This window comes from Aythya ferina (genome assembly GCF_964211825.1).
Source record: "Aythya ferina genome assembly, chromosome: 3".
Lineage (NCBI taxonomy): Eukaryota > Metazoa > Chordata > Aves > Anseriformes > Anatidae > Aythya > Aythya ferina.
The window spans coordinates 24956011-24980497 of record NC_140298.1 but is presented as its reverse complement, the minus strand read 5'-3'; the positions used below and the strand labels follow the sequence as shown (position 1 = coordinate 24980497).

The 24487-nt window shown below is 49.8% G+C and overlaps 1 protein-coding gene and 1 long non-coding RNA gene across 3 annotated transcripts in view; both read left to right on the top strand.

The window, feature by feature from the left end:
- Nucleotides 1-11462: 11462 nt before the first annotated feature.
- Nucleotides 11463-24487, top strand: part of LOC311434675 (uncharacterized protein) — a gene marked incomplete at both ends in the record, with an annotated part of 49630 nt that continues 36605 nt past the window's right edge. Inside the window, 3 exons of the mRNA XM_084514996.1 lie at nucleotides 11463-11502; nucleotides 11971-12103; nucleotides 20538-20651. Coding sequence (XP_084371122.1) covers nucleotides 11463-11502; nucleotides 11971-12103; nucleotides 20538-20651 — 287 coding nt within the window. The remainder of the gene's footprint in view (nucleotides 11503-11970; nucleotides 12104-20537; nucleotides 20652-24487) is intronic.
- On the top strand, nucleotides 13341-17895 carry LOC311433452. Of its 2 annotated transcripts, none has more exons than XR_014690751.1 (2): nucleotides 13341-13475; nucleotides 16827-17895. It is a non-coding gene; the product is annotated as an uncharacterized lncRNA (long non-coding RNA). The 2 variants fall into 2 exon arrangements; XR_014690752.1 differs by having other exon boundaries at nucleotides 13341-13547.

The following is a 24487-nucleotide window of genomic DNA, read 5'->3' as shown; positions in this document are numbered from 1 at the left end:
CGTAACCTGCCCAACGCTTGGCCATGGGCCGTCTATCTCTGCCTGGCCTGGGGGAGCAGAGTGCCAGCGCCGCAGCTCTGTTTGAGGAAGCCAATACTGGGATGAAGAGGCGGAGGCAGAGATCTCATGGCCCCACACGCCGCACAGCTTTGCGGTGCCCCGCGTGCAATGCACCCCGGTGCCCGCAGCTGTTCACACCTGCTCACACCCTCCTCGCACCGCAGAAAGCAGGAAATTGGCTCCTGGTGGCTGTTTGCACTGCTGCCAGGGTGTTTTCCCATTGATGGAGTATTGCAAAACTGCACAGCACCGCGCTGCTCCCCTGGGATTTAAAAGAAGCTGCGTGCTTTTTCTTGGCTCCGCTAGGACCGGCAGGAGAGCAGTATGTAGAGCATCAGGGATGCCTGCCCTGCGATGCCAATGAGTTGAGGGAAATCCTGAGCTGCTCCTCCTGGCAGGTTTTCCAGCAGCAGGCAGCCCTCCCTGCCCTGCCCCACAGCCTTGTCCCACACACAGCCTGCCTCTGCTGTTGGCAGCCGCCTGGCCCGGCAGCTCACACCGTGGTGGGGGACAGGGAGCAATGAATGAGCTGCTCGCGTGCACTGAGCCCTTATCCATAAGTGCCAAGACAATGTTTTTTCAGGCTTTAAATTCATATACCTGCTACATTTTTGTCATTCTCCTTGACCACCCACCACACACACATGCTAAAGCCCATTCCCCTGCAAGCCCTGCCAATCCTTTCCTGTGCAGTGAGGAAAAGGCAGGACAGAGGCGCAAGGGGATGCAGCACCCTGCCAGTGCACAGACCACGGGTTCGATGTGGGACATGAGAGCGGGACTGTATGTGCACCCCACTGCCATCCGGGCAGCCTGCTGCCTTGGGAAATCATCTTCATCTGGTGTCTGCAGCTGGCTGGCTGAAATGCTGATGTTTGCGTTGTTTACAGGAGGCCCCGGTCGCAGATTTCAATTTCCTCAGATTTAGGGTATTTTGGATCTGTGGTTTGGCCTCTTGTTCAGAGTCAGGGACTGGTTGTTTTAAGTGGAGAGAGGAGTTTACACGATAAATCCCATTTACACAGTGGTGGGAAGTAGCTGGATTCATCCAGTGCGTTTGCATAGCTTAGAACACAACATGCCTAGATTTCAAGAGCAGTTTATTCAATGAGCTATGGAATTTAAAGAGCACAATTTCCTACAGATGTGTCCCTTATTTGCTACAACCCCACTGAATCAAGCCCAGTTCCTCCACGATATTCTCTAAGGCTTCCTCCACCACTTGGTATTCTCATCTCCTTTCCCAGTCCCCACCTCCACCTGACTTCCAGTCAGACTAAGCCTTCTAGATGAATCCAAACTGTATTTTTTTACAATTTTTGCAAATGGAGCGACAAGCAGTGGGTGCAGTAGGCTAACACGAGCTCCAGGTCAGGGGGAGAAGGAGGAAGGATGGGGGAGTCCACCCCTTCTGGAGCCAGTGCAGGGGTGATGTGCAAGCAGCAAAAATTCCCTCCCCAGAGCATCTGGGGAGGCCAGAGCACTGTAAATAAGCTCTGCATCCTGTGAGCATCTTGGGCCCTTGCAGTGCCAGGAGACATCAGCCGTACCCTGTTAATGCCTGAGTTTGCTCCAGAGCAGATTTCATCAGTGCCACTGGATACGTCTTTCCTCTTTCAACAGGAGACACCCAAGTTAACCTAAACCCCCACAACTTCCATTAAGCAATGCTATCATATTAAAAGAAAACAAACTAATGGAAAAAAAGCCAAGTTCTGGCAGTTTGCATCATGATATGAAGACAGATTTCCAGGCAGTTATGTGCACAGGGTCTGCAGATCATTTTGGTGTGCAAGCCAATGCTGTCAAAGTGGGAGGTAACAACGTCAAAGCTATTGATGATGGGAGCTGTGCTCACACAAAGGAGCAAATCCTTCCTGGTGCAGGTCCAGGTGCCACAGAAATGTTCCCTGCCTGTATCTCCTTCCCTCTACTTTGGACCAACTTGTTTTTTCCTTTCTGCTCCTACTAACCACAGTGGGCTCATCCAAAAACCTGTCATCCGCTTTAACAAACGGGTGAAATAAACTTCCCAGCATCATCCTCGGCAACCTGCCACCGAGAAACTGCTGCAAGATATGACAAGACAAACACCACCTTTAAATGCTACGTGAAGAGGAAATAAATGACGCCCGCTTGGAAGAAGTGGCATCGGGGCCCTGTGGAGCTGATCTGCAGGTGTGCCCTGACCAAGGCTGGATGGGGTGCCACCATGATGTAAGGGTGCGCTCCCCTTGTGACCCGTAAGGGCTTGCTGGTCACACCAAGAGCCCCACCTTGGCTGTCCATATCAAAGCAGGATGAGTTTTATTGGCCTGGGCAGATAGCACTGGTGGGGCTCTCCAGAAGATGCAGAGACATCGTCAGGGCAGCTGCAACTTGTTTGGTTGAATTGCCTATTAAAAGGCCAATGCCCAAGGCAAACTTTTTTTTTTTGCTGCTGTTAGGTATGGAAGTTTTTTTCTCCTTGCAGGTATGGATGCTAATTTTCTTACTTGTTTCTCTACTCTTTGAGTAAGCAACTATTGGGTACAAGGCCCTCAAAGTAGCGTATTTGAGATAGTGCTACAGGGTATGTGACTGAGGTGTGCTTTTTTTTTTTTTTTTTTTTTTTTTTTTTTTTTTTTTTCTCTCCTGGAGTAAGGCAGATGCAGGAGCTAGGATAGGTTATACATCAGCCTCCCAAAGCCAGGAGATATCTACAACTGTTCACATTGGGAGCTGTCTGAAAGGAGGGAGTTATGGAGGGCATCTGCTCCTAAGCAGAGCAGTGACTCAGGCAGCACCAGCACTGCCAAGGGCCTTCAGCCAGCAAGATCTTTGCTTGGGGTCTTTTCAAGTGTGTTTCAAGGCCACTGTGGATCAGCCTGTAAGAGGAGAAAGGGAAAGAGATGGATGGATAGAAAGGAGTTGAAGAGAGCGTTGAAGGAGGTCTTAGGTCTCCTCCTAGTCTTGGATGGAAAGGGCAGCTGGGGCAGGGCTGAGGTTAGGATGGGGTGGGGAGGTGGAAGGATCTGTACAGACTGTGTTTTTAAACAGTCACAGTGAGTGTCAAAAAGTGACTGCAAGAAAGTATCATAATGGAATGAGGAAAAGGTAGTGGCAGTGAGTCTAGACAAGGCAAGAGGAAAAAGTTAACCTTTAACTTATAAAGCTGGTAAGGGGAAGAGGACTTGTTGGGAGGTAAGTACACCAGAGGGGGTGAGACAGAAGCATGGTGTGCTAGCCTGTCTGTTTGGAGACCTTTGAGCTTCCTGAAGGTTGCACAACTGCCATGTGCTCAGCTGCTTGGCCAGCAGAATCTGGCTGTGGAGCTGTGTCTGGGCATCAGCAGTGGGTGGTGGTGGTCCTGGGGGAAGTCGTCGGATGGCTGAGCTCTCCTCCATGTCATCCTGCTTGGGTCTGATCCGTGCTGTGCTGCTGCCCTTGCAGTGAGTAGTTCCTTCTAAGGGAATGGCACAGCATACAAAATGCACTGAAGCATTGCCGTTTAAAGGTGATGAATGGCTCGTCCTTCTAGTTCTTTGCTTTTAAAGCTTCTCACTGCCAGGGACCCAACATAAAACACAAAAATGTAGCGTGCTCTTCTTGGAGAGACTTGAGTTATTTCTACTTGGTGCCTCTAATCTCAAAAGCACATCAGAGAAATGTGTAAAGGATGTAGTTCTTGCCCCAGAGATACAATCTAAGCCTAGATGAAGCATAACAAAAAGATGACATAACACCTTGGTACCTTTTCCTCCTATTATAGTGATAGGTTTTGTGACCTCTGCTAAATTTGTGAAGACCATTGGTGGTGATTGTATGCCTATACATGTATACATGTGTACATATATGTATATGTAACCATTGTCTTACCTCTAGCTGCTAAATTTTTATCCCATAAATAACTTGAAATGAAGGAGACCTTAGTGATGCTTGATGGCCATGTGGGATGAAGAGGAAAAAGCAGAGAAGTGAGAGTTTGCCATGGCCTGCTCAGCTGTATGCACTGATGTGGCAGGTCACACCTACTCTTATGTGTCTTTGGGAAGCTGAGACACCATCCTTACCAGTTCATTGTTCAGTAGGGCATTCATTAACTGTGCTGGTGGTGAATGTGCTGCCTGGAACAAATCTTTGACTTTCAGTGGCTGTGCTCAGGTTTGCTAGCTCACAGTGAACTTTGGGTTGCTCTTATTACTATGTCTTGTTACAAAAACATTCTTCTTGTCTGGAGAGTGGGGATAATCCTTGGTTATCTTTCTGCCAGGGGTTCTGATAATTAATTATTTAATACTTATAGAGCACTTAGCTATTTGGTTACTTCTTGATAGAATCATATATCACCTTGGCTGTCAAACCACAATAGCACCTTTTCAGCGGTGCTGGAGATGCAGCAAGAGATAGTAAAACATCCCTGCTGCCTGAAAACACTGAGTGGCTGACTCTACCTTTATCAAAGTAAACCACAACAGGTTTCACTACTTGAATGAAATAAAGCCTGAAAGGAGATATGAGAAAGAGACAGTGAGGAGATTAATGCTAGGCTTGATGGAAGGCTTCCTGGCTGGCTGCTCTTGCACAGAAAGTCCCTTAGAGAAGACATTTAGTGGGTTTTAAGCACATGCTGGCAGCACTGCTTGCAGCACTGCTTCACCCAGTGTCATCCGTGTTGTGCACGCTCTCTTCCCCTCTCGTGGGTTTGAATGATTTTTTCGTGGCCATGTGGCTGGGCTGCCCTTTGGTTTGTGGCTGTGGAGATGGGCTTGTCCACAGTGCACTGCGGAGGTGGAGCGAGGTGGGGGGAGCAGAGTGTCTGTGCTAAAATGTCACCTCCTGCCTCAGTGGGTGTATGGCAGTGGGAAGGAAGGCCGATAGCCACCTGCAGTGCTGGGAAGTGGTTCCTCAGTACCGAGGGGTGTCCCCGCAGGCTCTGCTGTGTGTGCTGGGGCAGCCTGTGTCAGGCAGGAGGTCAGGCTGGGTGCTGGAGCAGCCAACCTGAGTCACTTGCTCCGTAACCTCTGGTCCCCGTAGGCAAAGGGTGATGAGGCAATGCTCAGTGCTGCTGGCTGTGAGCCATGGCAGTGCTGTGCCACAGCAGAAGGCCTGTGCTCCGTGCTGCTGTGTGGTGTGGAGAACAAGGCAGACTGCTGCTTCTCTTAGACCAGGCATGAAATCGATAGTTTGAAGCCAAGATGAATGTCAGTACAAGTCAGATGTTATGGACCTCAGCAGACCTGAGTTTGATTTAGTATCTTAAATTCAGGCATGGATCTGTTCTGGCCCTTGTTGTAGTTCGTGCCCTGTTCACTCTTTGGATAGAGTGGGTAGACTGAGATCATCCCACTTTACCACTACAAAGAGGGCACAAATATGAAACTTTTCATCCTCAACATCCAGAACAGGCTTTTGTGTGTTCTGATGTCTTGAAACCCAGCTACAATCTGTTGTTGGATTTTCAGAATGACAGGCTTACTGAGCTTTCTAAAACCAAATACCCAAGCTCTCCATTTTATCATGGTTTTTATTACCTATCTTAAAAGTGGGATTTTTAAGTCATGTTGAAGTAAAGCTTCAATTACATCCTGCTAATAAGTAATCACTTAATTATGACCTAGTGCAAGATCCCACCCCACCAAAGACTGGTGTTTAGAGGATTATGCCTGCAGGGATGAGGACAGTTTAGTTTCAGAGCTGTATCTCCTTGGAGTGACTGTTCCTGATGGATTGTGAACAAAATTGTATTGTGAAATATATGTCCTTATTGGAGTTGCTGTTAACTTCATAATTGCTCTGTAATTACTAAAGAGAGAGTATCTTGCACTTCTGACAGCCAGGTGCACGTATTGCTTAATCTGTCTCCATTATTGACTTGGCTCAGTTCCTGCGGGTGCTTTCCTATTTTCTTTCAGTTGTGCAATACCAAAACTGACTAAACGGCGCTTCTGCTGTTTTGTTCCTGCTTAGGAGCTAACAACAAGAGCAAATATAGGTGAAGTTCAGAGAAACTGGAGACGCTGCCTGCTGCTGGAGGGAGCAGGGCCTGGTCAGCCCTCCTGCCCACACGGACTGCTGCAGCTTGATACGAGGTGACAAGATGGCTGCTGGAGGAGAGGTGGAGGGTCTGCCTCGTGGACAGCTTCTAATGGGAGTTTGGGCTTTAAACAAAGGTTTATCTCACTGTGATCAAGAGTGGGACAGCAATGAGATTAATAGTGGGTTCTCAGCAGCTTCAGGAGTGCTTCCTGCCCTGGGAAGTGCTATCCCTGTCCTGTAGTATACTGGGTCCAAGCTTGTGCTAAAACATTGTGGGTTGCCAGGTTTTCCTGAGGCTGGGGTATACTTCAGTGGCCTGGGCTACATGCACTGGCATCCTACTAGAGCCTTATGAAAGGGCTTCTTGGTGTAATCAAGCAGCAGATAGGGCTGGGGAGAGAGAATGAGAACCTAGCTCCTCTCCCACAGGCACTCTTTGAGCACAGAGAGCTGAATGCGTGAAAGTTTTTAACTGTTTTCACTTACATGTAAAGAATACATTTATTACTCTGAAAAGAAAAAAAAAAAAAAAGAAAAATGTTCCTTGGTCATGTAGTCCAGAAACAGCAATCTCACAGGAGTACTGTCACGTTTTGACTCCCCAGCAGAGCAGAAGGCAGTGGAACAGCTCACTCCAAGTGCAACAGACTTGTCAGGTGTGTACCAGTCATGCAAGGCTTATGGAGCCCAGGGGTGCTGTTGTTAGCCCCCAGCTGTGGGGGAACACCTGCCCAGCTCCCTGGTGCCCCTGTGCGCAGGCTGCCATGAGTGTGTTTGCTCTGCTCCTGCACCTGGGGCTGTGTCACTGCCCTTGTGCTCTGCTCTGATGGGGAGGTGGGTCCACCTTGGGATGCAGAGACAAACTTTTTGTTTGTGTCACCTTTCCCTTAGGTGATGTCTCTGAGGTCACACGGTGCCAGCATATTCTCCTGTTCCTTGTCCTAATGGGCTAAATGTGTAGAAATGTCTGCCCTGCCTGTTCTCAGTTGTCTGCTTGTCCATGCAGGGTAGGCAAGGCAGAAGACTTTCTGCCTCCTTGAGCTAGTAGGAGTGCACTTTGTGTTATAATAGGTGAGCTTTTTGGTTGCTGCAGCTCCCCTTTTCCCATTTCCTCTCTCATTACTACCTATTTTCTGCTGAGGAACTTTTTAAACATGAGACAAAGCAAAACAGACTTGTTTCGGGCGGCATTGCACAAGAGCAGAAGGGGGAATTTTTTTTATTTCAGTAAACAGTCAAGCCTTCAAGGCCTTGCAGTCGGTGCAGTTCTAGGAAACACTTTAAACCGGAGAAGGATATGAGACTTTGTGACTCATGCTTTTTATAGATTACCAGTTTCGCAGCCTTGGAGGCTGATAACCCCAGAGAGCAGGTGCAGTAAGCATGGTGTGGAGGCCTCACCATGCAGGCAGGTAGCTGCTGCAGTGCAGACATGGGGACCTGTGGCCTCACGTGTGAGGATGCCCTCATCCTCCCAGCCTCTGCTGCTGCTCTGGGTGTTAGCTGCCGTGCTGGCTTTGGGATTTGGACTGGACACATGCCTGTGTTGGGCTGGTGGGACCAGAGGGTGACTACATGCACCCTGATGTGAAACTGTAGGCTTAGAGGGAGCAGGAAAAAAAAGGCTGTTTGGGGAGGCTGGAAGCTATAAGGAGGGATCTGGGCAGAAGCAGCTGCTTGCCACAGGGTGGGGAAAAAAATCAATTTCATGTACCCACAGACATACATCCTAACAAGGATGAGAGCATGTGGGGTAGGCACTGGGCTCAGCGTGCTGGGGCTGGAGGGAAGCTCTGTGTGCAGCCCATTTTGTGCACAGTGTTATTGCTGCTGCACCTTTGCTCCCAGTAGATTTATGGCTTCTCATGCAACTTTTGCCAGTAAATGGAAGTGGTTTGATTGGGAAGTGGAAGAGATGCAAATGCAGCATGACTGCACTTTATTAGATACAGTTGCAGGACAGTTAATGGTTCAGTTTGGGATTAATGCTGGAATCTAAGTGCAACTCTGCAGTAGTTCACAACATAGATGCTTTTGGAGCTACAAAACCTTCTTTTCCCTTGGTTGTGGCATGCTCCTACATGTTGTCCCTTCAGATACCATGTCTCCAGGTGCTTTCTACACAGATGCAGAGCAAATGTTAGGCCTACTGCTCCAGGAAAACAGCCCGGACCTCTGCATCTGCTATCAGCCAGATGGGAATCGGATCCTTTATGCCTGTTTCTGTTTTAGTCTCCTCCTGAGAGTGTTTTCACCCAGATGCTTGGTTCTCACTGGAAACTTTCATGTGGGAGCATTGTTTTTAAAGGGCTCTGATAAGTGTGATCCCACAGCTGGGCTGAGTGCTGGCACGAGGCCCCCCTGGGCACGATGCCCCATGCTGTGGGGTGCTGCTGGCCCAGTGCACCTGGCAGCAATGCACCTTGTGGTGCTGATGCTGGGGTGCAGCTTGGCCTGTGAGTGTGGAGCATGTGCGCTGGTATGTGAGGTTTCATCCTGCAGACCTTTGTGGCTGAGTCTGCTGTGTAGGGCAGGGGCTTGCACAGAAGCAGGAGGATGGTGCCCATTGGCTGCTGCCTCAGTTACCTTGGGGTAAGTTAGCCAGGTTGTAGATTAACTGTGCCCTAAAGCCCAGCAATTTCAGAGCCATTATAGATATGCCATAATGTGTATCTGTTTGACTTCATTCCTTCTTAACTCTGTTTCTCAAAGGCAAATAGACTAAACACAGGCTGTCCCTGCAGCCCAGGCTAATGCAGGCTGCTGTTACCTGCCTTCACCCCAAACAGGGTGGGATGGGATGTTCCCTGCTGCCCTGCCAGCAGCTTCTCATCCTTCCTGCGTCTTGTGAGGACCTCTGGGGGTGTCAGTCATGCTGCTGGGCACGTGCTGTGGAGATGGCCAGAAGAAATAAGGGAGAAAAATAACTCAGAAGGATTTTCTTTCAGTATTTTCTTGTCCACAGGCCCACTTCTATTTTAATGAACACACTATTGGCACAGCCCTCAAACAAATGCAGAAGGCATTGGGAAACGTGTGTTGACTTATAGACAGCTGGAGCCTTAGTGTGGTTCACAGAAACACCCATTGCTGAGAAAGTACTCATAAAAACAAGCAGCCGCTCACAATAGCTTAACACTTCCACTTCTGGCTGGGACAAGGAAGTGCTGACTCCTTAGGAAAACAAGTGTGCAGACGTGCGCAGGTATAGCTGAACTGTAGGAGGGATTTGGCTTCCAAACAGCTCTGATTCATCCGTAGGAATCCATTCACTTGGCCCTTGCAGCGTGACTGGGGTCAAAACTCCAAGTGAGAGGAGGAAGGGGGTTTTTGGTGGCATGGGAAGGAGAGAAGGGGAAAGACAAATCCAGACCCAGATTTTGCAGCTATCTTCTGTTCCTACCATGGCAGAAATCAAAACCCAGATCCAAGCATCCCTTCCCTGTGGGACAGGGGAGCACAAAGTTTGCCTCATGGGCATGTCTCTCATGTTCTTCTCTGTCTCTGGAATTGTGCTATTGAGCTTGTGAGCAGAAAATAAAGTCGATAGCATCGACCTCTGCAAAACTCTGTGCATGCTGCAACAGTCTGGTGTGTGTCTACAGGACTTCAGTGCTCTGGAGAAGCAGTTCTGGCACAGGGTGTTGGTGGAGGGCACTGGTGAGCCCTGGGCAGGGGGGTTGCATGGCAGCAGGGCCAAGGCAAGATAGGTTTCACAGAGGCACAGCCCTTTGGGAAAGCCTCCTTCATTCTCCCTGGAGATATGCCTAGTAGTTGTTTAGGCAAGGAGGTGTTTCCCTGAGGGTAGCACTCAGTCTCAAATTACTCAGTTTGACCCTTCTTTCTCCATTTTCACCTTTGCAACTTAAAAGTAATACTAAAAAATCTACCCACTCCCTAAAGTTGAGAGATCTCAGCTGTGGAGTTGACAAGGTGGGTTTTGAAACAGGGAGCATCGTGTGAGCTTGAAGATGGCCGAAAGCACAGCACTGCTCGCTGAGGGCAGCCTGTCTGGTGGCACATCCTCATCTGCGTCCAGGCTGCCCGCTGTTGGAAGGAAACATTCCCGCCCAGAGCATACACTGACACCCTCTCCCTTTGCAAGCAGAATTAATCATCCTTATGTGCCATATTCCATTTTAATTTTTATTGCGCAGCCCGAGATTAATGGTTAATGTAGTACATCTCCCCATCTCCACTCCCATTAGAGTGGAGCGCTTTTGAATAACTATTAACTTCGCAGTTAACCGAAAGAAAATTGTTAATCATCGACAAGCTTATGTTGCATAAAAATCACTCTCTGTAACCTTCTGGCTGTGGGAGAGCCCTTTCCTCAGCACTGACCTTCAACAACACCTGGTACCTGCAAAACAAAATCAGACGGCACAGCCTTATCTGCTAGCCAAGGTCAGGAACGGTGTGAACCAGCAGAGCTACGCTTTGTGTTTCCCAGAGCTGGTGGTGTTGAGTTCTCCTAGCCAAGAAGACACTGTTCTCTGTGTCCCCAGGAAGCAGCTACTGAGCAGTGTGTTTATTTATTTTTTTTAACTTAGCAGGTTGGGGCTGATCTGCAGAGCACCTGGTGCCATGGGGATGTGCAGCCAGTCCTTTCCTCAGCAGGAGGGTCTGGGTGTGCGTGCTGGGATGGGGACGAGGTCTTGTCCAGGCATCGGATGCTTGCCAGTGATGCTGCTGCTGCTGCTTTCTCCCTGCCGATGGACCACGCAGCTGAGCAGGGCCACAGAGGTGTGGTCTCCCCGTGGAGCACTTACACATGGGCTGTTTGCACCCAGCCATCCAGGAAATAAATCACAGGCTGTTTGTGAAGTAGGAGGGAAGCACTTGGGGCTGTGAAAGATTAGACCGAGAGCCCTGCGCAACTCCCCTTCTGGCTGTAAAGATGGGCTGCGGATGTTATGTTTTTTAGCTCTTTAAATGATTATTTCTGTGCCAGACTTATTAGGAAAGGTATTGTTGGGATCTTGGCAACGATATAAATACAACTGCAGGCTTTGCAGTCATTCCCCTCTGAGTCTGGTCACTGTCAGGCGCGGAGCTAATAGGCCCGGGACTGTGTGCTACAGTAAACAGCCTCTGCAGCTGCTGGTTGCTGAATGTAACTATATATTGCTCCAAATACAAACATTTCCACATTAGGCATTGCGTGTCCTCCCCCGGCACGGAGCTGCAGCCATTGACCTCGGGAGCCTGCGCTGCGTCAGCTTGGCCGGGCTGCTCCTCGGCCAGCAAATCCCTTCGCTTTTTATGACCGTGGCTCTCAAAAGCGAGAGCAACAACCCCAGCTCGGGTCAAGTTTAGCATGGCGAAGCGTTGCGCAAGCTCCTGCAAGCGGTTCGGCTGCCAGCGGCCACGAGGTGGCCGAGATGGGACCTGCTGGGGACTGGGGTGATGAAGGAGGAAGCAGTGGGTGTCCTTGGGGAACAGGGATCAAACCCTCCTTCTGGACGGGCTCACACAGGCAGAGCTCTGTGCTAATTCAGGTGGTGGAAACCAGCTGGCCAAGCTGAGCGCAGGCCTGCTGGCTCCTGCTGGTGTGTATTGCTGGGGGAAGGCACACGTAGCTCCAGGAGCTCCTGGGACTTTCCAGACATCCTCAGCTGGCCCCACCAAGCCCTGCAGGGGCTTGGAGCCGCTCTCAGCTCTTGCACAGCCTTTGGGCAAGTTGCTTTCCATGCAAGCATGAAGACCTGCGAGGGTGTCCCCAGCTCCCCTGAGCAGGGTGCTTAATCCCCTCTTCTTTCTCCCCTGCTGATTGCTTTTGCACCGTGCTGCCCAGGCCCTGCTCGTCTGATTAATTACGTGTTGGCCTGCTTACATCAGCCCTCCTGCCCGCTTCTCTGTGGCCAAGTAAACTACTACTTGCTGCCGCAGGAAAGAAAGAAAGAAAGACACCTTTTGCTGCTTGGCCGAATCCAGGCTGGATCAGCTGGCCAGGTGCACAGCCAATTTCCATTGCTGCTTTGAAGCTCAGAAGTATTTTGAAAATAATAGAGCCTTTAGCCCTGTAAGTAAAAGCCATTTATCTTAGGATGAAAAAGTGCTGGCATGGAAAAATTCCAATGCTATGAAATTCTCTTTTCCTGAATGTCTTGGATACTTGCTGGATTAGGTCCGCTGCTAAGGAGCTCAGGGTTATGAATGTCTCTTTTACAGAAAAGAGCTGCGGAGGAAAAAGGCGAGCGCCGGCACGCTTGTAAGTGGGGCAGCGTGAGATTCCCCATGGACTGGCCATTTCTGAGATTGCTTTTAGAGGCATGGGCAGCATTGCTGCAGCAAGCCGAGGTGGTAGTAAATACCCTGTTGTAACCACAGCCGTTACCGAGCCCCCAGGGTATAGTACCAGCAGAATACCTTATATAAACAAAAGTGAAGGACTATTGGCTTGGCTCTGCACGGCTGTTTAATAATGCTCCGCACGGAGAGTGTCGGAGTGTTTTACGGGCGCTAATGAAATTAGCTGCTTTCCATCCAGGAGACACCCAGGCAGGAGAGGACATTCTGCAGCCCCTGGCCGACTTTACAGCCACCTCCTGGCTGGTTTCCACCACCTGGCATGAGGGCAGTGTGGGTAGAGGTGGGCCTCGTGTCTGCTTGCAGTGGTTGAGCTCCAAGACTTCTCCTGTGTGGCTGCTGACTGCAAATAGCAGCTGTCTGGGTGCTGGGGACACTGGAGTTGGGCCCTCCTGCTTGGGTTGTGAAATGCTGAAGCTGAGCTCTTCAGCCTAGGCATGCTCTGCACCATTTTGGGACTGTGTTTCCTTCCCTGCTCAGCAGAGCCAGCACAATCTCCTCACAGGGAGTTTCACTTTTTCTTGGTAGGCTGCTTCTCCTTCCTGGCTGCCAGGTCTGAACCACAGAGCATTTTCTATTTGGATCCGACCCTTTCAGGAGCATTTGCCTTGCACCCTAATTTTCTGACCTCTTTGGGTGAAAGGGGAAGATGTAAAGGCTGATTTAGCATGGAAGCCCAATAGAGGGAAAGTTGCCTGCAATGTTCTTGCCCTTCTTACGCACAGTAGTTTTGTCACAAACACCAGTGCTGGCCCTGGGGTTGTTATTGGAGCTACCACTGCTGATGTGCTTTAAATAGATCCTAAGCAAACCTCTCTGTTTGTTTTTCTTGACATGGTACTGACTGGTGCTTTCCAAGAAAAAAGAAAAAAAATGCTGAATTCACAGTGGTGACTTTGATTCCATCTGGCAAAAGCAAACTGATCTCTGAAACGAGAAAGGCACGGCCATGAAGAGGAAAAGTAAACGGGTTGCTGTGAGAAGCAGCCTTTTCCTTCTGACCCAGTGTCTGCAAGTCACCAAGTCTTGCCGGTGCTTGGTTAGGAGACCCCTTTCTGTCACCAGCACACCAAAGAGCTTTCCAGGTACATGACATCTGCATATGGGGTTTTGCAGCTGATTTCATAAAGTTTGCTGCACTTTACCCGCTCTGCTAGGTAAATATTTTGCTTCCAAATCATCATTTGCCTTGCTGGGTCGTTGGCAGGCTGAGACCTTTGGAGCTTTTTGAGTATTCAGACGCCCCAGCGATGAAGCCAGCTCCAGCCAGCACTCAGGAGCAAGGAAACGGGAGCTTTTCTGTTGGGGCCCGTGGTTATCTGCTTGATCCCTCACAGAGGCACCCGAGCCATGTGCGTGGGTCAGCTGTCTGGCCTGAGTCACTATCGCTGCTTGGCAGGCCCGGGGCAGCTCGGTAACATCTGCAGCGATGGCAGCACCTCTGGAAAGTTAATGCCTCGGGGGCGGTGTGAGCGCTCAGCAAGCTGTCACGCTCCTGCACTGCGCCCGCTCTGCTCGCTCGCTCCTGCCAGCAGCAGGAGCTAAAAAGCTGCCCTGCCTTTGTGGAGGCTAACACATGGCTTATTGAAAGAGGTCCCAGTGACTCAAAGTGGAGGAAAAAACACCGTGCTCGGGTGTGAGCCTCCCTTATGAAACACTGGGATGAAAATAGCATTTTTTTTGTCCCTGCAATCTGACTCCTCCAAGTTCTCTTGAAGGTTTGTTGGCTGGTATCCATCTCCAGCACTGCCTGTGCTCTAGGGGCCTGTGGGACCTCCGTGTGGGCGCCCATGGTTGGTAAAGCTGCCAGAGTGAGAGAGAAATCCCAGAGAGCAGGGCTTCAGCCCCGGTGAGTCACTGGTGCTGGCCAGAGGTGAGCTCAGGCTGCGCTGTTTGGATGAACGCTCCTGAGTCTCTGCCTCGGAGATGTGGTCTGGGGATGTGTCCCCAAAGTGGGCTTTTCTACCAGCAGGAAACAGCCTTGGCGAGCCTTTAGCTTCACGCTAACAGCTGTAATCTGTTCAGATTTTGGTCTGAGGCAGGGGAGTCTGTGTGGGCTTTACCACTGCTGCGTGCAGCCAAGCCAGGAGAGGCAGCAGCACATGAGGAGGTGGTGAGGGCTCCAGGTGATGCTTTGCTCTTCCTCAGCCAGAGGAAGAGCCAGGCTCAATGGTAACTGGTCTGAACTGGCCTCTCCATCCCTTGGTGATGCAGCTGCTCTGACTAGTCAAGGTGTGAATTCATGAACTTTGCTCAAGGAAGAGGTGGAAAGCCAGTCTCGGGTAGAACACTGCATTTTGGAGGTAATTGGTTTTGTAATGGGAAGAGCCAAGCCCCGTGTTGCAACACAGGCTGAAACGTGGATGTATCTGAAGGCTTCATCGGATCTGGATCTGAATTTTGTGACTGGCTCTGTCTTAATGACTGGCTGGACTGTGTGCTGCTGAAACCTGAACTGTCTCTGCAAGGCAGCTCCACCTCTGGGGGGAAGCTGCCAACATTACCCTCACACTGAGCATTGGGGGGCTTCTCTGCACACGGGGTGGTGAAAAATGCAGCTCAGTTTTATGTTAGGGCTATGTTCAAGCATCTCATTGGGAATACAAGAGTTTCCAGGGTGAGCTGAGGCCGAGTTTTGTTGTCTGATGGTGAGCTGTGGAAGGAGCTAGGGCCCTGGATGTGCACTGCCCTGCCGGCCTTCCCTTTCCATGGCTCCTGCTGGCTCGAGGTCATGGCACGTGAGTTTTAGGGCCACTTCTGCAAACCATCCGTTGCCATGACATACAGCACTGCCAGCATTAGGCAGTCTCGGTGTGTACTTAAAAATCCCATCCTTGTCTGAGCTGACCGCTGGCCTTTTGTACTGCTGCTTAGAACTTGGGCTTTTTCTCATCTCAGTGATAAGCTCGTGGTGCTTCCTGCTCGGGTTTTTTTTCCTCCTGCTCAGTGGTGCCCGGAATATGTGTTAGCAGTCTGCCGATGGAAATGATAATTAGGGGGATTTGTCATGAGAAATGTGCATGAACTTTTAAAGCTGTCATTCAAAAAAAGATTTTTCACAGTCAACTCTCGATTATCTGTGGGTGCATTATCTGAGTCGCAGATTAAATATGCTATGTATATAAAAAGAAAACAACAACAACAAAAAAACCAACTCTTTCAGAGGCATTATGAAGTACACTGCACAATGATTTTTCTTTTTCTTTATAACCTCATACTGTCTTAAACTTTTTTTTTTTTTTTCCCCAAAGGGAAAGGTGTTAGAGCACAACATTCCTGTAGCCTCACTTACATGTATTTTGTGTCATTTGTTTTGCTTTTCCTTCTTTGCCCTCAGTACGCCAGATACTGAGAACTGCTGGTATCAGATTATAGCCCGTGTGGAGGAGGGCTTGTGACATGGTAACCTTTCCCCAGCTGTTTTCTTCTGGTGCTGCATGAGAGCTTCTGCAATGTGATGCCGAGCAGCCAGATGGGCTGGGGAGGAAGAGGGAGTGCTCTGCCAGGGAAAATGTCTGTACCTGAGGGAGCGTGAGCCGGTGGCAGGCAGCTGAAAGAGAAGGGCTGCCTCAGGATCTGTTTGTCAGGGTGGAGAAATGGCGGCTTGTTAAAAACATGCCTGTTCAGTTAAAAGGCTGAATTGACAGACGAAAGCTTAGCGCAAACTCAGCTGCCATCACTTCAAAAGCCCTCATAGCTGAGTCAGCACATTTCTGTTTCCATGCATAATGGATGCAACCAGTGTGCCCCTCCGATGGCCATGGTGAGCCTTGTGTTCAGCTCCTTAAATTAGTCCTTTATGGTAGCCACTCTCTAGCTGTAGCTTGTTTTCTTCCAGTGCCTCCTTCCCTTCTCATGCCTTTTGTTTCTGCAGACATGAGCAGAGTTCCCAGACAATGATTTTGGGGCTGACGGTGTGGTGCTGCCTTGGTACCACCCATGCTGAGATGCCCAAGCTCTTGTTGGCTGGTGTGTGCCCTGCAAATCCTGTGCTGCTGTTGGTTGGGCTCAGTCCCTGTGCTTGTCCCCACAAGGACCTAAATCACCCCCTGAACCTTGGCAACGTTTGGGTCCAGATCCCTGAGTGAGGAAAAAGCTCTCAGAAGTGGTACCTGTTTGCTTTAGTGTTGCCTGAAGAGTTTGAAACTAGCGCAGGCTTTTCACTGAAACAAATAATGCAGAGTAAAATACTATTCTGTGATTATTAACACTAATAAAATTCAGATTTACTGCTCTATAATAGTTATAATAGTTTCACTCCTTTCTATTTATTTATTTATTTATTTTGAGCTGGAGGAATAGAGAAGGAATAAGTAACATTTAGAGGGAAAAAAAAACTTGTGAAAGCAGGAAAAAGAAAGAGTTGACACCTTTATGTTCCAACCAGAAGGTTTTCAGAAGGCAAATTTTGGCTGATGTTTTTTTTTTTTTTTCAGTGCCATCTGAGCGATGCCAATGAGCTCTCATATCTCATGAAAGACGTTACACTTAATAAAACCGCAGGTGGGAGATGAAAAACCATGTGCCCATTCACCTGCCCATAGTCCCAAGTTCCCACTCTGCCTGCTCCGAGAGGACTTCCCAAGTCCTTCCACTGCCTTTTGTGTGGTTTCTGTGCCGTGAATGAACCTCGTGGGCCAGGGCTGCAGCTGGTCCCGGCCTGGTGGAAGCTGTGACCCTGGTGGATGTGTTGCGTGCAGGCTGTGAGAGGCAGCAGTGCCTCCTGATCAGCTCTTTCCAGTTCTCTAGCAGGATTTTTTCCTCCCTTCCGCAGCATGGGGGAAGCATAAAAGCTGGCTGTGCCGTGCAGCCGAGGCCCCAGGGAGCCCGAGGAGGAAGGGGGGAGCAGAGGTGGGACCGTGGGGACAGCAGAGCACTGATGGGCCCCGGAGGCACCAGCAACGCTGCTGTTTGCCGTGCTATTTCGGGAAGTTCTCGTAAGGTAAACAAGGGCCCCCTCTTGATTCATGGAGGTCATTAGTAAGCCCTAGGATGATATTTACGTTTCTAAGGTATTCGTGCAGGCTCTCTCCCAGACTGCAAGTTCACGGGGAGGAGGTGACCTTCAGCGTTTCTTGTTTTGCCCTGGATCTGGCATGCCGGGGGCCTGCCTGTTTGACTGGAGCGCCTGGGTACTGTAATCAAAATAAATCATCCTTATCGTCGCGGGCGGCGATGCCGCAATGGAAACAGCAACAGGCGCCTGCTCTGTGCTTTGCAAGAATGACATCACGGCACGGAGAGGGAGGGAAGGTCAGGGGATGAGCCCCAGGCAGCCGCCGACGCCGCTCCTGAGACCGTCCCCGGGGCCAGTAGGCAGCTGTGCAGTGGGACGGGTGGACAGACAGACAGACGGATGGATGGATGAAGCGCTGCGCCTGGCAGGGGGATGGTTCTGGTGTTGATTTTGTGCTTGGGGTACCCGGAGCTTCTTGCGGGTATCTTTTTACTCTCTAAATTGAAATAAGTAATAAACACAAAGTATTTCCAAAGGGAGAAAAGGAGGCAGCGTTGTGATGTTCTGGTCTATCCTACAGCACTTTTTGTAGCAATTCACATTACATTTGGCAAATTTTACAATGCCCCCAGCTCTCTGTCTCTCCCGTCCCCAGGCAAACTACAAAACATAACTTTTCATTTTGGTTGTCTGGTCTGTTTTGGAGGTTAAAAGGTGTTCAGTGAGTAGTGGAACAATTTAAGACTTTTTTTTCTCCTGTGGATTTATACGGCTGTCACGGTGCTGAGGGCTGACTTTAAGTGCATTCTTGTAATACTGAGGAAAATGAGCACATCTTACTAGACCTCGGAGAATCCACTCGCACCAGCACTGCTATGGATACCATAATCACAGGAAAAAACTTCACAGTTTGCATGTATTAAAACCCAGCATCTCCATATAAGAGAGAGAGAGAGGCTGAAGACTGGCTTCTCCGATGCCCAGCAAGGTACGGTAATTCTTTCCCTTACAAGGAGGATTTGCAGAGACCCTGTTCAGCTGCATATTTTCACAAAGCTCACAGCAGCAGCTTGCTACCTCCGAGGCTGAAATGTTTCAAAGAGGGTTTTCTGGTTGGTGTCAGGGAAAAGAGGCAGGTGGGGAGATGTGCAGGGAAGAAAGGGCTTGGAGAAGCAGGTCCTGCCTCTGACAGTGAGCAAGGCAGCAGGCTGGCCGTGGGGCAGGGATGAGCGTGAGTGGTGTTTGCGCTCAAGCTGTTTGCTGAGCGCTTTGATCTCCATGGGTAGGAGATGTTCCTCCCTGGCCACGTGCCCTTCAAAGCCCAGGCCGAGGTACCGGCTCCTCCACCAGCTTCTGCTGTCCCATCTCCTCCCCTCCCTGAGTGAGGACGGTTGTGGGGTGCTGCCAGCTCTGCCATGGGGCTGCATGTAAGCAGCAATGCCAGGGAGAGGCGGGCAGCCTGCTGGGGTGGCTGGGGAGGGGTCCCCCTCTGTGGAGCCACCCCATGCTCTGTGGTGATTCTCCACGCCCTGTTAGGACAGGGAAAGGGCTTTGCGATGAGTTGCTTTAACGCTGCCACCTCCTTTTCCTCCTGCCTCAAAGAGACAAACCGTAGCTTTGAAGCCTTTGAAACAACATCAAAGGATGGAGATTTCCAGAGAAGCTCAGGGGAGCTGGGTGCACACGTCCCATCGATGGTCAACAGGAGCAGGGTGCTTAATTCTTGGAGGAGCTTTGAAAAGCTTGATCCTACGTGTATGTCCTTGCTGGGGAGGAAGTGAGGAGCAGTAGTTGGCAGCTCTTTGTCTTCGTAACAGGCAGATAGTGCCTTATTTACTTTTTTTTTTTTACTGCTGGGGGACTGTAGGGGCAGCATGTGCCTGTCAGGATCATCTCACTGCCACCAGCGCTGGTGCCTCCCGCTGCTATCAGCAGTGCTGGCACCCCGAGGTGCAGACAGGACTTGCTGAGAGCTGTAAGTGCTGCTTGGCCTGGAGGGACATGCCAGTGGGCAGGATCGCAGTGCGGGGCCGCTGCTGGCACCTGACCCCAGGACAGCCCCGCTCAGCCCGTGCTGGATGTGGGAGGAGGCTGGGGGCTGCGGCCAGGGCTGGCTTCGACCCTCTCCTGGAGAAAGGCGAAGGAAACTTGGCCTCAGCCTTGCTCGTGTGCTATTTTGGTTCAAGGTAATAACAGGAACTGCGCTGTAAATAAAAATAGACAAGTGAAGAATTTCCCGCGTCTGTCTCCAGTCATTTGTTTCCTCGGGAGGAATTATCCTGCTCCAGAAGCAAATCCTTCTTGTCTGCTTCTTGGAAACTGGGACAGTAACACTGAAGGGGAAGAAGAGATTATAGAATTGTCACGAGGGGTGACAGTGGCACATCACACACCCGGTGCCAAAAATGCATCCTCTGAAGCAAATAATAGCCCTGCTCGCCAGGGCTCGTCCTGACAACGTGACCGCCGGCAGCAGCTGCTCCTGGCGCAGGGTGGGTGCCCTGTTATCTCCCAGCTGCCTGGAGGACTATTCTGCATTCCCCTTGGTTGGCTCCGTGCATCCCTCCCCTCTGGCCCATCACCCAAATTTCAGTGGCTGCCAGCAGCACCGAGCATTCCTCCTGCAGCAAGGCAGGGGTGCACGGGCTGCTTCCCTGTCTTCTTTCACACACAAAAATGCTTATTATTCTGTCTTTTTGGTGCAAAGGCTGAATTGCTGGGCGTACTTTTTTCTCCTTGTAGGAGCCAGGTATCCAACTCTACCCACTGAATTCCCACAGACACATGGCTCTGCTCAGTGCTGGAAAAATTGACCCTAACATCTTGTCCCGCTCTGTTTGCCCCTCTGATGGTGCTAATGGGTGCTCGTTTGCTCCCTTTCACATTAATATTCTGGCTGTTTGAGGAAATCCCAGGTCACTAGGAAATGCAAAGGCATTTTATGAGGAGTCCTAGCAGATGCTTTGAAGAACCTGCAGATGTGCTTGGTGAAGAATGTGTTGCAGTCAGCTGGAGGGCCACCAAGCTGACCTGAAAACGTCTCCCCTCCAGAGGGTTTCGTGTCCAGTGCATTCCCCTGCTTCCCACTCCGGTCCAGGGCATGCACAGAGCCAGTGACTTGCTGGGGTGGGATTCCTAGTGAAGCATCAGAAGCTCACCCAGTGTCAAATGCTGATGTTTCTATTCACAGCCACAGCTATGGGGTGGCTCACCCCACTGTTACTGCCTGTGCAGAACATGAAGAACAGGGCAAGTCTGCTCTGAGAAGCGAATGCAGGGCTTTCTTCCCCCCAGACTGTAAGCGGTAAGATTGCATTTTCAAATCCCTTATTTCTGAGAAGTTTAATTATGCTTCAACTAAAACCCAAATGTCAAAACGTGGAAGGCAACGTGTCTTCTTTCAAAGTGCATTACCTGTTTTCTATAAAAGCCAGTAATTGATACTGAGGGACAGAGCTGGTGCGAATTGAAGCAAGAAGGGAGGGTAGGCTCTTCTTTCTGCCCCCAAATCCCTGCCACCTTATGATCAAACTTCTGGTCAAAGTTTACAGAGTTTGAAACTGCAGAGCAGAGAGAAATGCAAAGCAGCTTGTGAAAGAGAGGTGCGAAACTGAGGGTGCGAAAGAGCAGATCTGTCGGGTCAGCTTTCTCTGTCTGCTGAGATGAAACCCACAACAGATCAGGAAACTCGGCCAGGCAGCATTTGGACTTCAGGTTTTAGAGGGACTTGTGTGAACATGGTCACCGTCCCTGTGGGAACAGGATACCGTGGGGGAGAGAGTTGTGTGCCTTGTGTGAAACGATGCGAGCGGAGATGGCCAGCCCCGAAGGGCTGAGCCAGGCCTGAGATGCCCACGTACTGCCCTCACTACTGCTTCTGCTGATGGTGGTGGATGTCTGGAGGATTACGTGCCCGGTCTCACACCCTGTCACCTCTGGCTGCATCTCTGACAGAGTGGACCTGGCGCTGAGGTCACCTAAGCAAACGTGAAGCTCACCCAGGCTTCTTTCCCAGGCTGCCTTTCCGGGGAGCAAAAGACAATTGAGGCTGACAGTAAATGCTGCAGGAGAAGTGGATGGTGCTTCTAATTTAGGGCTGCTCGTCTAATTCAGTGCACATTGGCTGGGTAAAGCTTAATGCAGACAACGCGGAGAGGAGCCGTGCTCAATCATTGCCTCACTGAGGCCTGGGTTGTCAGGTGGCTGCTGCTACCTCTGCTCGGGAGCAGGGGCTTTACAACACATATCACTTTTATGCTTGCCAAACATTTCCAGGAGAAACTCTTTATATTTAAAGAGTTTTCTGAAGTTTATGATTAAAAATGTGCTTGGTTCAAAGCTTAGTCCTCTGAACACTAGGCTTTTTTTTTAATCATGGCATGAGTCTGGCCTAGCACTTAAATGCATACTTAAGTTTTAGTGCATGCCTAATAAGGTTAAAAACAGCTTTAGGAGTGTCCTTTGTTGCCCTATCGAACAGGCACAAGCTGAAGTGTAAATGTAGTTGTCTTGCTGAATCAGAGCAAAGTGATAATACGCTCATACTAGCTGAGACCGAGCGGTGAACTGCCTGTGTTAACAAGGTGAGGTTTCAGAGTGCAGGTGACATCAGAGGACGTGGAAACCTAATTTTATTAGTGCTTGCTGCACCTTGACATAGCTGCAAGGCAAGAGCCTGATCTGAAACAGGAGGATCCTGAAACATAGCCTGGAAGGGATGGGGCCTTTTGCAGCTCCACTCGCCTTCTGTGCGGGCACATCGTGGGGAGGGTTTCTTCTTTCTCATGTGTGCTGTCACACACTTTGCCTTCTCATGATAGGACAAAGAGGCTACCAAGAACAGAAAGTAGGACGTTTGGCCTCTCTCCTCTATGGGAGGTGCAATGCAGATTGGCTTCCTGAGAACTAGGACAGCACCTCCAAAAGTAGAACAGCTGGTCACCCCATTCGTGTGTGCCTTGCCTTACAAATGTATCCTCTAAAGCTCAAGCTTTAAGAGACATTTTTGGCCTACTTAGGGAAATGTTTTCTGAAAATAGGGGCGGATACACTGGCACAGACCAAAACCTCTGCTTTTCCTTTGGAGTGCAGTCAGAGCTGATGAGCGGAGGAGCTGCATGCTGGGCAAAGAGGTGCCCTGCATCTCTTCTTGCATATTGAGCGGTACCACGGTGACAAGAGGAATTTACTTTTCACAGGCAAGACGTGGATGGATGACATTGCTCTACAGTGTTAGATGAAGCTTTACTGTGACAGAGAACTGTTCCTAAATCAACCTTCTGTGTGTGTGTTATGTGCACATGCACTTATAAATGTGTTAGACCAGAAGCAAAACTCTGATTGTAAGTGATACATAGAAAAAGTCCACAGAAGGTTTCATTGCCCTTCACCGAGTTCCTTCTCTAAGTACAATTAGGTCCACAGTGTGTACAATCCTGCCTGAGTGCTGGGAATGCCAGCAGGACAGCAGCACCTTGCCCTGGTCAGCTGGACATGCCTGGGAACTGTGCAGCAGTCTCTATGGGTAAACAGGAGCACGGGGTACAAAGCAGGTCAGCTAGCACGGCTCTCAGAAAGCCACCGCTGTCCTCGCTGGACAAGGGAAACACCAGCACAGCTCTCTAAGCACAGCCCTTAATGTTTTTAGTTGGTTGCAGCCTGGGCTAATCCCATGTGGGTTTCTCACCTTGAGCCAGAGGTCGCTCAGGCTGGCTGTGCTGCTCTGAAGTCTAGATTCATTCTTTTGGGACTCGTTACTGAAGTCAGGTATGAGGCTGAATCTTAATGGTTAGTGAGGGAGGCTAATAGAAAGGGAAGCCTTCCAATTTTTTCCTCCAGTAAGTGTGCTATGATAATGAAGTTGGCGCCTGGTGGCTCCAGTTGTAGTGGAAGCTTGCTGCCTTGAGAACAGGTCTTTAATTCACATGAAGAGGTGTTTCATAAGCCATATGCGATGCCCTGCTTTGAATATTAATACCCAGAATGCTTATTCAGCTCAGAGCCGTTTCGGAGAAATGCTGTGTCTCTGTGAAGCCAGACTGAGCCCTTGGGTGCTCCATTTTTTTAATTTTTTTTATTTTTTTTATTTTTTTTTCAAAGACAGCGTCAGGTCGTCCTGTATTCTTAATTCAACAGCCTTACTCAGCCTAGAAGTTTCTGAAGCCATTTTATTAATGTTATATAATATTAAATGATTATAGATTTAATTAAAATGCAAGAGACACTACTACAGGACAGCGGGTTTGGTCTACTTAGCCAAGTGACCTGTTAGTTACACACCTCCTAAAGTTGCTTCTTCTTCTACAGGGCAACCCTTTCTAAAATAAAACAACGCAAGGAGGCAGTAACTGTGCTGGGGAACGCTCATGGCTTCAAAGGCCTTCAGCACAGGCTGGGGAATGAATATGCACTGTGAACTGAGATACATGCTAGCAGTGTCAGCCTTGCAGGTTTGTTTTTTTTTTTTTTTTTCTAATGGATATTTGTGGGTAGGTCTAGGGAAATCACCATGACAGAGCCTCTGCTGTAGCACTCCCTTCCACCAAGTGCCTGTTCACCTTCATCCTGGGCTGGGGAGCACTGCAGCGGCAGGCTCGCAGTGAGTTGGAGGTCATGGAAGTGGATGTGGACAACCCTGATTATTTTTAACATTAGGACACACCTGTGATTATGTCTGGGGAATACTCTGTGAGCTGCTAATGCTGGGCCTTGCTCGTACTCCAACCCAAGCAAGCATGAGCTAAGCCATGCCAGCTGCCTTGTGTGTGGGGGGATCCTTCCCACATAACCAGACATCATGAGCCATGAGTGGGTTGTCACATCTCTCCACTGATCACTACAACTGCTTTGCTCTCCCCAGTGCTGGGAAGGGATGTGTTTCTCTGAGGGTAGTTCCCACATTTGTATGCGCTCACATTAAAAAGCAGCGTTGTCATTTCCTAGCTCTCACTGTGAAGCACTCTGGCTCTCTCGTGACCAGTCAGGCACAGCACACGCTTGTAATACAGCAGTCCTGCTCCAGGGCCAGCAAGAGGCAAGGCACGTTTTGATGTGTGTGTGTAGTGGGGGCAGCTAAGTTGTGTCACACGCAGGTGCCTAGTGTTTGCAGTGTACGTATCTGCCTCTGCATTTGTTCCTGCG